This window comes from Pollachius pollachius, assembly GCF_949987615.1.
Source record: "Pollachius pollachius genome assembly, chromosome: 11".
NCBI lineage: Eukaryota > Metazoa > Chordata > Actinopteri > Gadiformes > Gadidae > Pollachius > Pollachius pollachius.
The window spans coordinates 7,651,097-7,666,577 of NC_136944.1; the positions used below are offsets into that span (position 1 = coordinate 7,651,097).

The 15,481-nt window shown below is 45.9% G+C and overlaps 2 protein-coding genes across 2 annotated transcripts; both read left to right on the top strand.

Moving 5' to 3' along the window:
- Positions 1–795: 795 nt before the first annotated feature.
- On the top strand, positions 796–4,224 carry LOC307082930 (uncharacterized protein). The gene is made up of 5 exons (XM_079746684.1): positions 796–962; positions 1,230–1,330; positions 1,519–1,678; positions 2,244–2,367; positions 2,555–4,224. The coding sequence occupies exons 2-5, from the start codon at positions 1,238–1,240 to the stop codon at positions 3,738–3,740; spliced, it is 1,563 nt and encodes a 520-aa protein (XP_079602810.1). The 5' UTR covers positions 796–962; positions 1,230–1,237; the 3' UTR covers positions 3,741–4,224.
- A 740-nt stretch (positions 4,225–4,964) lies between these two features.
- Positions 4,965–15,229, top strand: rras (RAS related). The gene is made up of 6 exons (XM_079746551.1): positions 4,965–5,814; positions 6,032–6,119; positions 8,414–8,516; positions 10,566–10,674; positions 12,930–13,048; positions 13,394–15,229. Exons 1-6 carry the CDS (start codon positions 5,728–5,730, stop codon positions 13,479–13,481), a joined length of 594 nt encoding a protein of 197 aa, XP_079602677.1. The 5' UTR covers positions 4,965–5,727; the 3' UTR covers positions 13,482–15,229.
- The last annotated feature ends 252 nt before the right edge of the window (positions 15,230–15,481 follow it).

Here is a 15,481-nt window from a genome sequence, read left to right on the forward strand (position 1 = left end):
AAAAAGGGTTGAATACTCCCTATTTAAGGCGTATCCCTCTCACACCACATCTGGGACAAACAACTGCATGTAAGATGCAGAAAGGAATCGCGGGGGGGGGGGGGGGGGGGGGGGGGGGGGGGGCGAGAACAGATGTAGGCGAACATACATATGTCGTCATTTTTAATCGTAGCTGGGACGTGTGAAATGACTTCAGCGCATTGAATAAACGCATATGAGTCCTAAATAAATGTGATGACGCAGCTCAGTTAAAAACAGTGCTACACTGACTGACTGCAGATGGATGATGAAACGATTACCGTCGAATATAGATGATATGATGAGATCGCATTTATTTATTCAGAATGTGTCGTTTATTTTTGGTCATGCAATACGCATCATGTAAAACGCGTGCAATAAACAGAAACAACCATACATGCACGATAAATACAGCGATTGGGAAGATACATTAGCTTAGCCTGTTTTTTGACTGAATTCGTGGGTTGAATGCTCTTTTGACTAGCCCGCAACAATGGCGCCTGTGGGGGGATAGTGCTCAATCAAAAGGTACGATTCATCACAATAAAATGCAGAGGTCTCCTCTGATGAATTGATGATGAGGACGAACCGGGCTGGTGCGCGCCTGCGCAATGTCAGCACTCGCGGTGGCCTGTGATTGGCTGAAAATGACATCACCTACTAAAGCGCTATTCTTAGCGTTGAACGGCATTACCTCATCCTTTTCGCTTCTCTCAGGTATAGTCGGACAACAACAAACGTTGGGAACATTTGCAAGGACGGAGAGGAAGAGGAAGGGAGTGCGCGTCGCCAGATCTGTGTTGATTGTGTTATTTATTTCGTCCACCAAAGTGTCCGAGATTCTGAAAGTGATTGCTCCAACAGCTTCGGCATTCTGTCGCAAGGCTATTCGAGGAAGATTTCAAGTTTGCATATTGGAGTTTTTGGATAACACAAATCTAATCGTAAGTAGTAAACCAAAACAGTTTTCTTCACTTTCATTTGCATTTTCTGTGGTGTTTGCAAGAATTCGATATCAGGCTGCATTGCAGCCTACTTTGCACAGCATTCCTCGACCATTTACATTTTTCATGATTTGCAATTAAAGTTACATTTTCAAATTACATTTAACTTTGGGTAAAAGGCATAATGTTTTAAATGCCTCTTCTTTTCCAATATCTTGTTTAACCCCGGGTGCATAGTAACGCTGAGTTGTTTTCCACCTGCGCCAGATCCAGCCATGGTGTTCTGCAGAGAGGGAGAGCACGAGCGACCTCCGCTGTCTCTCATTCTGCCGCATCTCTTCCTTGGAGCTGAGCGGGACGTTACGCAGGTAAACACATTCAGTTTGCTTAGCCGTCGTCCAAATACCATCCCTTTCCCGGAAAACAAGACACGTAGTCCGTTTATTGTGGCTGTAGTCATGGAGCATATAGCAGCCACACAGTCTACATTCGACTACATGCATCTAAATAAATGTAAGTTAGTATCGAGGCCATAATACAATTGTCATCCTTGCAGGACTCGCTCAGTGCCAGAGGGATCTCCTACGTGCTGAGCGTGAGTCGCTGCAGTCCGCAGCCCTCCTTCCTGCCCGTCTCGCAGTACTTGCGCATACCCATCGACGACTCTCTGCGGGACGACCTGCTGCCTTGGATCCCCGCGGCGCTGCGCTTCATCGGTACGCGCACGATGATGCAATACGGAACGACACGTCTATAGAGTGGTCTGCCTGCCCCGTAAATAACCTGTCAATAGAGGGGTCTGCCTGCCCTTTAAATAACCTGTCAATAGAGGGGTCTGCCTGCCCTTTAAATAACCTGTCGATAGAGGGGTCTGCCTGCTTTTTATAACTTCTATGGATTTGACTACTTGCCCTGCAAACGTACTAGTACCTGCCCTACATCTATAGTAGTGGTTATAGTGTTATAGAGTAGTAAATAACATGCTCTTTTTATTACGACAATAATCATAAACCGATATGAATGGCACTCCATTTGGTACAAATCAGAATAAAACATTCAATATTTTCTGCAATAATAATACCCACACAACCTAAGGAAATAAAGCCCTGACCATGGACCCTGACCATGCACCCTGACCATGGACCCTGACCATATACCCTGACCATGCACCCTGACCATATACCCTGACCATGCACCCTGACCATGGACCCTGACCATATACCCTGACCATGCACCCTGACCATGGACCCTGACCATGTACCCTGCTGTGTCTCTCTGCAGACGGGGCCATGTCGTCTGGAGGAGCCGTTCTGGTCCACTGTGCAGCCGGCATCTCCCGCTCCCCGGCCCTGGCTGTGGCCTACATCATGTACAGCATGGGGTTGGACCTGGACCATGCCTATAGGTGAGTGTAATGGTCTCCCGGTCACACATGACTATATAACGTATAGTAACGCATATACGTGTGTGTCTTTGTGTTAAGGCGTCGTACTTCATTCGTCAGATTCAGTGAATAGTTATCTGTAATGCTCCCACCGTGGCACAATGTTGAACCAACTAAAGTTGCGTTCGCTATTCTCTCCCGTGTTCAGGTTTGTAAAGGAGAGAAGGCCGTCCATTTCCCCCAACTTCAACTTCCTGGGCCAGCTGCAGCACTTCCAAGGCAGCCTCCGTCAGAAGTCCACGGACGGAGGCCTGGTGATCCAGCCCCTGAACTCCTCCAACGCAAACCACTTCGTCCCCCCCACCTCCCCCCTGCCCTCCCCCGGCCCCGGCCTGGACTACCAGGGCAACCTCCTGCCTGCTGGAGACACGGGGGCCTTCACCGGAGGGGACCACCCTACTAGCCACACAGAGGAAACCGCCCAGAGATGTTCCCGTTGGGGCGAGGCACAGAAGGATCCCTCGGAGGCGGCAGTGGTGGCGCGCTCGCTCTCCAGGAAGCTCCAGACCCTGGACCTCACGCTCAATCTGACCCCCAGCGCCCTGACCCCCAGCGAGCCCTCGGGCCCCGCCCCCTGCCGCAAGCCGACGCCCCCCCCTGCTCACCTGCACCTCCCCATAGGCCACGCCTCCCTTCTGGAGAAGCGCCGGAGCCTGACCCTCTCCTTGTCCAGCACTGTCAACACTCCCCACCCCGCAACCAAACCCACACCCAACCAGACACACCCAGCCACCCCCCAGACGCAGGTAGACACCGTCTCTATTCCAGCAAGTCAGACGGCTCGTGTTGGAAGTGCCGAGCAGTACCCCGACCCGCCTGCAGAGGTAGCTGTTGAGTCGGCTGCACCGGAGGCCAGAAGCCAGTGGCAGCGGGCGTCAGCTTCCTCTTCCTGCAGGAGCACCAGGCCGGCCCAGGCTACTCCCCGAGGCCCAGCCCCGCTGGGGGGAAGGGCCCAGGGGAAGAGCGCAGGTATCTGCTCCCCCAACCAGGCTCAAAATCCTAGTCAGAAGACAGCCAACCGGAAGGAGACGAGGAGGGGGGAGGCGGCCAGGAGGCAGCTCCACCTCCCCATCATCCCCATACTCACCCCCATACTCACCACCACCACCACCACCACCACCACCACCATAGTCGACCAGCAGCCGTCTGCAGAGAACAAGAAGGGCTCGTCCACTCTGGGCCCGGAGGAGAACACTGTGGAGGACCAGAGCCCGCTGTCCCCACTCAACCTGACCCTCAACAAGTTGCTGGGCTGGGGGGAGAGAATGCTGCTCGGGGTGCTGCTGGGGCCCCAGATTAAAATGGGACAGGCTGCTCTGCCGTACAGGTGCTGATGAAGAAGGGCGCCCTCTACTGGCGGAGAATGGGAGCGATAGACTCTTTTTACAAGATAATCCTTAAGCAAATTTTGTCAATGTTTATGAGAAGGCAAGCGAAAGCCGAGCTTGTGTTATGTATGTGGGTGCATGTGCCTTTGCGCACTTTTGTGTGTATGCACAAATGTACGCATGTGCACCAGCTAAAGTTATGACAGCGTATGTGTCCCATTGAGGTAACCATATCGCATGTTTACTATACCCCTGCCTATGACATTTTGCTGCGGTAAAGGAGCTGGGAAGGAACCCATTTTTTTCAATGACGTCTTATTTATTAATGACCTGAGAAGTTACTATCTATGTGCATTTGAGGGAGGTATACCTTGAATCCAAATGCCAGGACACGCTTGATTTATGTTATTTTCCTATTTATTAACTGACAGTTGTCAGGTGTTTTGTGTTTCCTGTTATTTATAAGATGCCGATATTTTGAGAGCTGTATTTTGCCGCTATGACTTGTTAAGAAAACAGTGTTCATTAAAGACTACAATTTAATCTTGCATTATGTCGTCTAACGTCTATGACACTTGCTTCAATTCTAGATTAATATAGATGTGCTGAATCAGTGTCCTTCAAACAAATGATTATATAGTATACACTGCCTACGTTTAACTTTCTACCCTTTGAGTTCTCAAACGGAAAAGATATTAATGTTTACTTTTCGGCTTTGAAAAAGTCCTGGGCGGGGTTTGGTGACTCACATCCGGTAAGAATAAGGGACCTCATGAACAACCTATGGACCAGGTAGCACGATTTAACAGGATGAAACCTCAGAAGAACAAATAATAATTAGACAAATATTAGTCTCACACCATTTAATAACTAGGCCTGTAAACGGTTAGGCAACACGGGACAGCCATGACCTACTGCAGTCGAATGCCAAGCAACGACAACCTTTCATTGCCAAATAAGGAAATTGACAGAAAAGTGATACTTTGGAACTCAAATCCACCTAAGAGTCTTCAATGCTTTTAACGACCGATCGTATTGTCGGGCATAGCCATTGAAAACAACATTAACAACTAGCAATACAAAATTAACCTAATGGATTCTGATCAAAATCGCATGCCTTTTTTTCCTTAGAAGGGGCTGCATGAGAAATGATCAGAGGAGACGGGGGCGGAGCCCTGGAGCCGCCTGCTGCTGGACACACCCCTGCTGGACACGCCCCCTCGCACATACGCAGCGCACAGACGCAAGGATTTGGTCAAAGCCTTGACTGGGGGAGAAAAAAAAAAGTTGACGAAAAAGTTGCCTTGAGGCAACGAAAAAGAAGGAACATAGGTCGAGGAAAATCTTAAGGGAACATCGCAGTACACAAAAGAGTAGCGCGCACACGCATGCTCAGGAGAGACTGTTCAAACCGAGCCCTTTGAGCAAGAGACAAACCCTGGATCGGGTTCGACTGCGTAACTTTACCGTCGGAGTTTTTTGTTAGTAACAGTGTTAAAGTTGGCCCACTCTCGGACGGGTTTATCCAAGGCGAGTGTCGAATGCGCTTTTTTCCCTGGACAAAAGATCGATCGTTGAGTCGCAGTTCCTGGACGGAAGACTTCCATCGTTTATATTCACTGCAGATGTGAAGCGATTAAAGGAGAAGACTGGTAAAAAAGAGGAATATTGACGTTACATTGACGATCTGGACAGGAACATGTATGCCCCGGACGTGGCAGATTGTTTTATACCAAGATAAAAAGCAATAAGTAACTAAAGCCTCCAGGACCGTTGGATAGTTTTTGAAATAATAAAAAAAAAGAATAGACGCCCATGTTTCGGCCTTGTGCAGAATTCAAACCCCTTCGCCTTTGGTCCCGAGAAAAGGCGTAAGCCCCATTTGTATGTCTGCTATAAACTCTGTGTTTAGTTCGTTATAGTTGGGACACCCAGTCCAGTAAGTTACAGCCCTATCACACACACACACACAACCACTGGATCTATAGCCGCTATGTCTAACGACGAGGAGAGATTTAAGTTGGTGGTCGTCGGGGGAGGCGGAGTGGGCAAGAGCGCCCTGACCATCCAGTTCATCCAGGTGAGTGTGTGTGTGTGTGTGTGTGTGTGTGTGTGTGGTCCGTGTTATAAGGATGATAGGGATACAATGTTCTGCAGTTGTGGTCAACATTTAAGATCTGACCGTCCATTTTCATAGAAGGCCACGACTGATCTTTTAAAACCACCAGTTTTGCTACGCCGATGTTGCAAGCGGCGAATGCATTGTTTAACACCACCGTGATGATTTTTCTCCCCAGTCCTACTTCGTGTCCGACTATGATCCGACCATCGAAGACTCCTACACCAAAATATGCACCGTGGATGGAAAGGAGACGAGACTGGACAGTGAGTAGCGACCATATCGTTCAAATAGGATTCCGCAGGGTCGGCCAACCAATATATCACGTCGTGTTTCGGTGCTTGGTTGAGTTACATATCCAATAGCCAAAAATGCTGAGATAAAGGGCTATAACAATGGCAGGTGAGTCGCGACGAGGTGATTTGTAACATGGATCGGAACCCAATGTAAATGTCCAACAGACGGTCGCACCCTTCGCTCGCCGTGTAGTCTCAAAGTAAGTCCGCCCGTTTGCGAAGTCATACAGCACGGAAGGTGATTCAGCGCCGTGTTACGACTTGCACTAGTCCTCTGCTAAGCTGTAAGCAAAGGTGTAGCCCCCTTTTATTGGAGAATAACTTTTTCCGTCACTGACGTCATGTCATTAAAGATATGTGTGGCTGGGGGGGGGGGGAGGCCAACTTTAAGGAGTTGCGTTGTCTGCCTCCAGTAGTGCCAGCTGTAATTATGTTAGAGAAAGCATGTCATTTTTCTTGTATACCTTGGTATGATCGAGGATTGCTTCTAGGTTTTCTTTTTCCCCCTCCATAAATCTGAATTGGGCCTGACTGACTCATTTGTTTAACAGATCTCTTGAAACAAACACCTGTCATGGGGTATTCTTAGACCATTTTAAGACATATCTTTTGAGTCACCGGGTTATAATGGAAATGAAACAAAAAGTAATGGAACTGAAACACAGAAACTCCCTATGTGTGTTTTACGTTTTTCAAACATTGCATGTTGAAAACGATTGTGGTTTAACATGTCACATAAACTAGTAAAAAGAGCTCAGCTGAATATCAACCCTCCTTGAGATCCAAGATTGATTGGAACAAGCCAAAATACCCCAGTATGTGCCGGCAGAAATGTGATCTGCAAACACAAGTGACCCTTCTGTCTGCACAACTTGGCCTTATGCTTAAAAATTATATTATAAAGAGTTGAGGGAAGTCTGGCCTTGATACAGATCTTAAAGCTACAAAATATCAGTTTGCTCCTGGTTACATTCTGCCCATAAAATGTCAAAATCATTTCTCTGCCCCCCAAAAATATAGTGTAGTAAAATATAGTCATGTACTATATTCAGCATTCATGCCTCTTAAGTTATGTTAAAGTAAACCTTTATCACACTGAAGCTTTTTTTTTTTAGAGACAGAACAACACGCATAGTTTCATGAACACTTAACTGATGTTGAACAAAGTAGCTGTCCTAAGTAACATGTAACTGGTTTAACCCTAACCCTTTTAATGAAAGGGTAGTAAAGCAGCAAGATTTGGAACTTTTTCAATAATGCTGTCAGTAATAATAGAGTGATATTGTCTAGACATGAAATAAAGTGATTGATTTATTGGTCATACCCAGCTTCATAGTCTAAATAAATTATCTCTACACGGTAATAAACGCGTTCTGACAGACAAGCTGATGCTAGCCTTGTTGACTTGAGGCGATGAAAACTTAAAAACCCACAACTTATTTTGGTTGGCAAGCCACAGTGATTGCTCCTTTTATTTCTGTTTTTCAAGTAAATCGGAAGTCACACCACACATTTGCTACCTACATGTTCCCCATTTTCTTTTCAAAAGACTGCCAGAGAGAGTGAAATATCCTGTCTGATTGATCCTTCTTTTACAGCCTTCAAGTGTTAAAATGGGTGTGGCATCACCCGTTCAACATCTGTTTGATTATAGATTGTCCTGTCCTGCACATGTTTTACATTGGATATCAATTTATAAAGCTAGAGCCCGACCGATAAAGGATTTTTAAGGCCGATACCGATACAAATATTTGGTGATTTAAAAATCCGATATTCCGATATATCGGCGATATATATTTAAAAAAGAAATTCCAGAAAGGCGTAACAAAACATAAACAGATTTCCCTAACATTGGTAGTTATTTATGAATCCTCACTAAAATAGTAAGGTAATGCAGTTTAAAAATAAACTTTATTTTATTGTTTTATTATCACAACAGAAAAGTCAAAATCAAAATTTCTAAGTAAAATGTATAAAAATACAAACTTAAGATATGAAACTCAAAGTCCTTTGAACAAAAACACAATAAGCAAAAAAAAAAAAACACACTTTTTTAAAAAATATTAATTAATCGGCCGATACCGACAGTTTGGAAAATGCCTTATATCGGCCAATAATATCGTCCCGCCGATATAACGGTCGGGCTCTACATAAAACCATTAATAATACATACAGGCATTAGTTGTCTTATGTACTACTGATTCACGGTTGATTTGTAGAGCTTGCAGGGGACGCCGCTCAGAGATCTCTTGTGTCTTTCCTAGTCCTTGACACGGCCGGCCAGGAAGAGTTCGGAGCCATGAGGGAGCAGTACATGCGATCAGGAGAAGGATTTCTGCTGGTGTTTGCCCTCAATGACCGTGGAAGGTAAGGTTGCAGAGTGTGTGTGATGATCATTTATTTGATCATTTGTTCTACTCAAGACTCACTCGTTCAGAGTTCACCTAGACTCTGCATAGCCTTATCCCCCCACACCCTCTTACGCACTTATTCCATGTTGTAGATCCTTGCACTTAAAAATATAACTTCTTATTGTGTAGCATCTTATCCTAGCTATCTTTGTTGTATACAGAGAATGGGTTAACCTAGCAATTGTTAGTGCTTAGCACGTGGTTCTATGAACATCCTTACTGTACCGACAGCGGTATATTGTTTCTCCTTCTTCTGATAAAAGTACTTAATGTAAGTCGCTTTGTAATGTAAGCGTCTGATAAATGTAAATGTAAATCTGTTAGTTTTAAACTTAACATAAATAGTCATGTTTATCCAGTCCTGATGCGGGAAATTGGCACCTGTCAGACCACAGCTGGTTGATACTCTACGGTCAAACATTCACAGCAGTCGTTGTTCCTTTTTTATGGCCTAATATAAGGTGCTATGAGGAAGGCATCGCGTTTCGGTGTAGCAAGAACAAAACGGCGATGCAGAAGTCTCAAATACTAGTCTAGATTAGTAGTCAAATGTCATATGAGTTAGTTTGACGGTTGAATCTCCCCTCCTCCTCCTGCTCCTCCTCCTCCATCTTCCCCAAACGTGTCACTTATTTTCGCTGCGTGACGCCAGTGCATATGTCACATTCTTCCCCCATCGCAGTGTAAACAGCAGGGTTGTTAGGCCCCCGCCGAAGACCAGCAGCCCGACACTCGCAGACAGTTGCTCAGCCTTGTGTTAACAGTCTCCGCACGACTTCTCTCTCTCCCTCCCTCTCCCTCTCTCCCTCTCTCTGTCTGTCTGTCTGTCTGTCTGTCTGTCTGTCTGTAACTCTTCTCCTTCTCTCTCTCCCCCTTTCTCTCTTTCTCTCTCTCTGTCTTTCTCGCTTTCTCTTTTCTCGTCTTTCTGTCTGTCTGTCTATCTGTCTGTCTGTCTGCCTGTTTGTCTGCCTGTCTGTCTGTGTGTGTGTGTGTGTGTGTGTGTGTGTAACTCTTCTCCTTCTCTCTCTCTCTGTAACTCTTCTCCTTCTCTCTCTCGCTCTCTGTAACTCTTCTCCTTCTCTCTCTCTCTCTCTCTCTCTCTCTCTCTCTCTCTCTCTCTCTCTCTCTCTCTCTCTCTCTGTAACTCTTCTCCTTCTCTCTCTCTCTCTCTCTGTAACTCTTCTCCTCTCTCTCTCTCTGTAACTCTTCTCTCTCTCTCTCTCTCTCTCTCTCTGTAACTCTTCTCCTTCTCTCTCTCTCTCTCTCTCTCTCTCTCTGTAACTCTTCTCCTTCTCTCTCTCTCTCTCTGTAACTCTTCTCCTTCTCTCTCTCTCTCTGTAACTCTTCTCCTTCTCTCTCTCTCTCTGTAACTCTTCTCCTTCTCTCTCTCTCTGTAACTCTTCTCCTTCTCTCTCTCTCTCTCTCTGTAACTCTTCTCCTTCTCTCTCTCTGTAACTCTTCTCCTTTTCTCTCTCTCTCTGTAACTCTTCTCCTTCTCTCTCTCTCTCTCTCTGTAACTCTTCTCCTTCTCTCTCTCTCTCTGTAACTCTTCTCTCTCTCTCTCTCTCTCTCTCTGTAACTCTTCTCCTTCTCTCTCTCTCTCTCTCTCTCTCTCTCTCTCTCTCTCTCTCTCTCTCTCTCTCTCTCTCTCTCTCTCTCTCTCTCTCTCTCTGTCTGTAACTCTTCTCCTCTCTCTCTCTCTCTCTCTCTCTGTAACTCTTCTCCTTCTCTCTCTCTCTCTCTCTCTGTTACTCTTCTCCTTCTCTCTCTCTCTCTGTAACTCTTCTCCTTCTCTCTCTCTCTCTCTCTGTAACTCTTCTCCTTCTCTCTCTCTCTCTCTCTCTCTCTCTCTCTCTCTCTCTCTCTCTCTCTCTCTCTCTCTCTCTCTCTCTCTCTCTCTCTCTCTCTCTCTCTGTAACTCTTCTCCTTCTCTCTCTCTCTGTAACTCTTCTCCTTTTCTCTCTCTCTCTCTGTAACTCTTCTCCTTCTCTCCCTCTATCTCTAGTTACAATGAGATCCAGAAGTTCCACACTCAGATCCTGCGGGTCAAGGACCGAGATGACTTCCCCATGGTGCTGGTTGGAAACAAGGCCGACTTGGACCAGCAGAGAGCGGTGAGGGGGCCCGCTAGCACGTTTGTTTGTTTGTTTAAAGCGGCGATATAATGCCACCAGGTGTGAGTGTGGTTAGCCGTTACACACCGCTTGAAAATAGGCCTTTTCCTGGGTTTTAGTGACATCACAGGTGGGAGTTTCCACCTAGATGTAAGATGGATAGTTAAGCAACGTTTGCTACAGTTCACCGGGTAGACTGGTTGACTAATCTATCGAGTGTACATCTAGGTGGACACTCCCAGTCACTCAAACACACAGGAAGAGGCGGATATTCCAACAGCTTGTAATGCCTAATAGCACTCACCCCTGGTGGCATGAGATCACCCCTTTAAGTGTTTAGTTGAACAGGGTTATGGTACGAGGAGCCTAACTTAGGCCTCTCCCCTCCAAGCTGCCGCAGTGCAGGAAACAGTACAGGTGCTAGAGTCGGGCCTGGGTGTTTCCCCCCCGTCTGGTGGTGGAGGCGTGCGCACAATGCTTCATGGGAGTTTCAGACATGAGTAATTTCAAAGGCAGTGTTGTAGTTATTAGCTGTGGAAACCATAATTGCAAATAAAATGCGGGTTGCCCACATTCTTGCACAGAGGCTTCTTGATCATGCCCAGGTAGATTTGGGTGTGCCGTTTTCACGTGTGCATCTTTCCCCATGGGAGGCGGTTTGAAATAAGTGTTATTAAACAGAGCTTGGGTGTTTGGTGTGCACTGCATACACAAGCGGTGACTAATGAGTCGAGTCAAAGTCAAACAAGGAATTGCCGCAATAGCCTGCAGCTGTGAAACCACATCCATCGACTATTTGAGAGATGCGTGAAAAGAAAAGAGGTGCTTTTTGAAGCTCTGTTGCAGCACTGTGTTAACAGGGTTCTTCCTATCTGCTAGCATTGTCACAGCCACTGCTGACCTATCTCGATGTGCGAGTACCACTGTGCCATCACAGGGCAGTTGCGTACTCTGTGGGGCCCCTTTTGAGAACATTTAAATTGAATTTTAATGGTTAATGGGACTGCATATATATATATAGCACTTTTCTAACTAGTTTCCACGCAAAGCGCTGTACAATATTGCCTAACATTCACCCATTCAAGAACCCATTGGCAATAGGAAGGCGGAACTAGCAACCTTCCGGTTACCAGCCAACCTGCTCAACCTCCTGAGCCGCATGCTAATTTACTGTCAAGACGTGGTTGAGTTTGAGGTTTCGGTGTGGCGGTGTAGCTGCTAGGTCCTTCCCAATAGTGTTGTGGAAGCTGGCCTTTTATGTTTGCATCAAAAGCACATTTGGGGTTATTTTGTATAGCAACGTTTTGTTGTAAGATCAACATCACTTGTGTCCTAGGGCTTAACGATATTGTTTGGTTGCAGTAGTGGACGAGGCTACTGTGTTTTGTCGGTAGAGGCAGGCTGGTTAGAATTCAATGCACTCAATGCTTGTTAGCATTGAGTGCTGCTAGGAGCCTTGGTTGTATTGAGTCGTGATCTCCCCATAGTGATGAAGATAATGGAGAGGACCAGTGACTGTACAGGACCCCTCAGTGTGAGTCTGACATGATGTGTAAGGACTCCTTCGAACACTGAGGCATAAGCATCTGGAATGGGAGTTGGTTTTTTGGGAAAATGTGACTGTGTGTGTGTGTGTGTGTTTGTGTGTGTGTAGGTGTGTGTGTGTGTGTGCGCTGTTGTGATTGTGTCGGATTACTCACACAGAACTGCAGACAGCTGACCCACACTTAGTAGCAAACCAAGCTATTTTTGGGTTTCTTTTTACATTTTTCGTGTGTGTGTGCAATTCTACAGTACGTGTAGTGGCAGTGCTGTCTTGGCCCTCAATAGCCATAGCAACGGAGTGAATGGGGCAGAATCATCCCAGAATGCATTCTGATTTTCATTTGAACAATGGTTACTAGTGTGAACAGCAAAATTTGAATATGTTAGCAAAGATATTACAGAATTCGATGTCTTCATTTCAGTCACAAAAATAACGAGGGCATTTCTTTTCGTCATGTGAAACATTTTTCTATGTTCACCATTTAAGATGTCTGTACCAGCTGATTACATTGGGCAGTGTTTATTTGACCTCTGGGGTTCAGAGCTTGTTGGGAAGGCCTCTATAACTCAAAGAGGTGCCCCGAGCTGGGCGGTAGGCGGTAGGTGACGTGGCTCAAACATACAATCAGCTGGTATGGGAGGAAACCTCAGAACGCCCTGGTTCTATTTTTTTCTCTTTTTTTCTTAATTGGTTTCTTTCTTTCCTGAAGATCTCGAGGGACGAGTCTCAGGGCTTCGCCAGAGAGCACAGGATCCACTACATGGAGGCGTCGGCCAAGAACCGCTACAACGTGGACGAAGCCTTCCTGGAGGTGGTGCGGGCTATAAGGTGACTCACTCATTCACGGCACACCCATGCATTCCCTCACACCCTCACTCACTCGCACGGACGCACGCACACACACACACACACACACACACACGGGCACACACACACTCACTGACTCCCTCACACACTCACTCACTCAGTATGCACACACACACACACACTCCCTTACACACACACACACACACACACACACACACACACACACTCCCTTACACACACACACACTCCCTTACACACACACACACACACACACACACACACACTCCCTTACACACACACACACACACACACACACACACACACACACACACACACACTCCCTTATGCCTCTCTCGTCTTTCACAGGAAATTTCAGGAGACGGAGAGCCCCCCCATCCCTGCCAGCCACACAGGCAAGCAGAAGGGTGGTGGCTGCCCCTGCACCCTCCTCTAGCCGGGGCCTCCGCCTGCCTCTCCCGGCGCTCCCATCACGCCGCTGTTGCCATGGAGACCAAAAGCCCCCCCCCCCCCCCCCCCCCCCCCCCCCCCTCGCCTCGACACTTTTGTCCGATGGAGCGGGGGAAGAACAGAAAAGCGAGTGTATGGACTGGGAGCTGCAGTATTTCCGTCAGTGCATGAGTGCTAGTGGCCTTGGAGGGGGGAGTGTGTGTGTCGGGTGGGGGGGGGGGGGCAGCCACATCTTGGCAGAGAACAAATATTATTTTTCCCAATTTAAGATGGTTTCATTCGCACTTTGTTGCTAGAAGCATTTTTTTTATTATTATAATTTTTGTTATGTATTAACTGTGGTTCTGTCTTTTCATGTGAAAGGGAAATTATTAATTGAAAGAATTGGGGCCGTTGGGGGGTGGTGACGGGGCAGAGGTGTAGATCCAACCTCCTCGCTGCCAACCATGGAGGTTTGATGGCGGGGTGTGATTGGATTCAGCCTTTGTGAATGCCTGTTGAGGTTGAACGGTGTTTTAAGACGTGCTTAGCTAAAGGTATTCAAAGGGTCTTGCATTTCCATCCAATGACAGTGGATCAAATTAGTCTTACAGCTTTAAGTGTGGTTTTTATCTTTAAGTGTTGTTTTGCTTTAAAAAAAAAAAGAAGAAGCAGACCGGAAGGATGACTGCAGACGTTTTTTCAAACACTGGTACTATTTTCATTTTGTTGGTTGATTTTTAAAAGGCACAAGGTTCATGAGCATGTAACTTTTGCATCTTTTTTTTTTTTGCCATGATTTTAGCTTAGGTCTAGCAGACCACCTTATAAAACACTAAAATGCCTTATAATTGTTGTTATGTTTGGGCTGAGCTAAGATGCTAGTACGTGTCCTTGTCTCGTAGCCTGGGTGAGCTTACTTCTGCCCACCAGTCGCACATCGATGAGTTGTGTTTACTTTATCTCATGTTTGTTGCCTCAGCACAGACAACGGGGCAAGATATCCCGTAACACCCACGCAAAATGTGCAAGTTATTACAAGCCAAATCTAGGTATGGTCTGTCTAGTTGGGCGGAAGATAAAAACCCAAACACATGTATGTTGTTGTTTTAACGTGTGCATTATTTTAGTTGTTATACATTTCAAAGAGGTCGTGTTTTCTCATCGTAGAACAAAGCAGTTTCCGTAATGGCCTTTTAAGTGGTGAGATTTTGGTCCTAAGAGATATTAGAGATGGCTTCCCTACCCCTGGTCTAATATAATTGTTAATGAGGCTCCCACAGGGAGAAGGGCTGTCTAGATATCAGTTGTTGCCATTTGGGAGTATGGGGGGGGGGAGCGTATATATACATATACAGGAAGTGCATGGACTAGGAGAACAAAGAATTCCTACCTGCAGTCAAAGGTGCCATGTTAACCGTTAGAGTTAGTTCAATGTCATCAGCTTTACATTTCATACTCTACAGCAGCAGGGTTTTCACAAGACCATTATCGTTGTTTAATTTAAATTGAATTTAGTATTTTTTGAAAAGATTATTACAAACATTTAATGGTACAATGGTGTGCATTCCATTTTGTCCATCTACTTTGGTTATGCATTCCTGGTTTTTTTCCTACATGTTTTTATTATTCGTCTTTCGACTCGACATTTCAATCTTTATCTAGCTTGCGACCAGCAGTTCTCACAAGCAATTTTGTACCTAATAAAAAAAATACCAAAGAAGTTTTGTATGCAATTAAACGATTTACTCACTACAGTGTCCAATGTTCTTTGTCACTGTAGCTATCTTGCATTCTTTATATATTGTTTATATAATCACGTTTAATTAATTGTATATTAGGTAGCCTTAAAATAAAATAGTCTAATTTCGATTAATAGTTTGAAGTCTCCAAATCATCACCCAATCTGCCACTGAAATCCAGTCCTCCTCAATTAACCGACCTCATTAAAATGGAGATGCCACCCTCCATCAGCCCACCCCTTCTCTCATTACCAATAGAGGCTAA

Bases quoted from the DNA above. Each gene is read 5' to 3' on its own strand.
- LOC307082930 (XM_079746684.1), top strand. From the start codon at position 1,238: ATGGTGTTCTGCAGAGAGGGAGAGCACGAGCGACCTCCGCTGTCTCTC. The intron at 1,331-1,518 runs GTAAACACATTC...TCATCCTTGCAG, and splicing joins CTGAGCGGGACGTTACGCAG to GACTCGCTCAGTGCCAGAGG. The intron at 1,679-2,243 runs GTACGCGCACGA...GTCTCTCTGCAG, and splicing joins CGCGGCGCTGCGCTTCATCG to ACGGGGCCATGTCGTCTGGA.
- rras (XM_079746551.1), top strand. From the start codon at position 5,728: ATGTCTAACGACGAGGAGAGATTTAAGTTGGTGGTCGTCGGGGGAGGC. The intron at 6,120-8,413 runs GTGAGTAGCGAC...TGTCTTTCCTAG, and splicing joins AAAGGAGACGAGACTGGACA to TCCTTGACACGGCCGGCCAG. The intron at 13,049-13,393 runs GTGACTCACTCA...CGTCTTTCACAG, and splicing joins GAGGTGGTGCGGGCTATAAG to GAAATTTCAGGAGACGGAGA.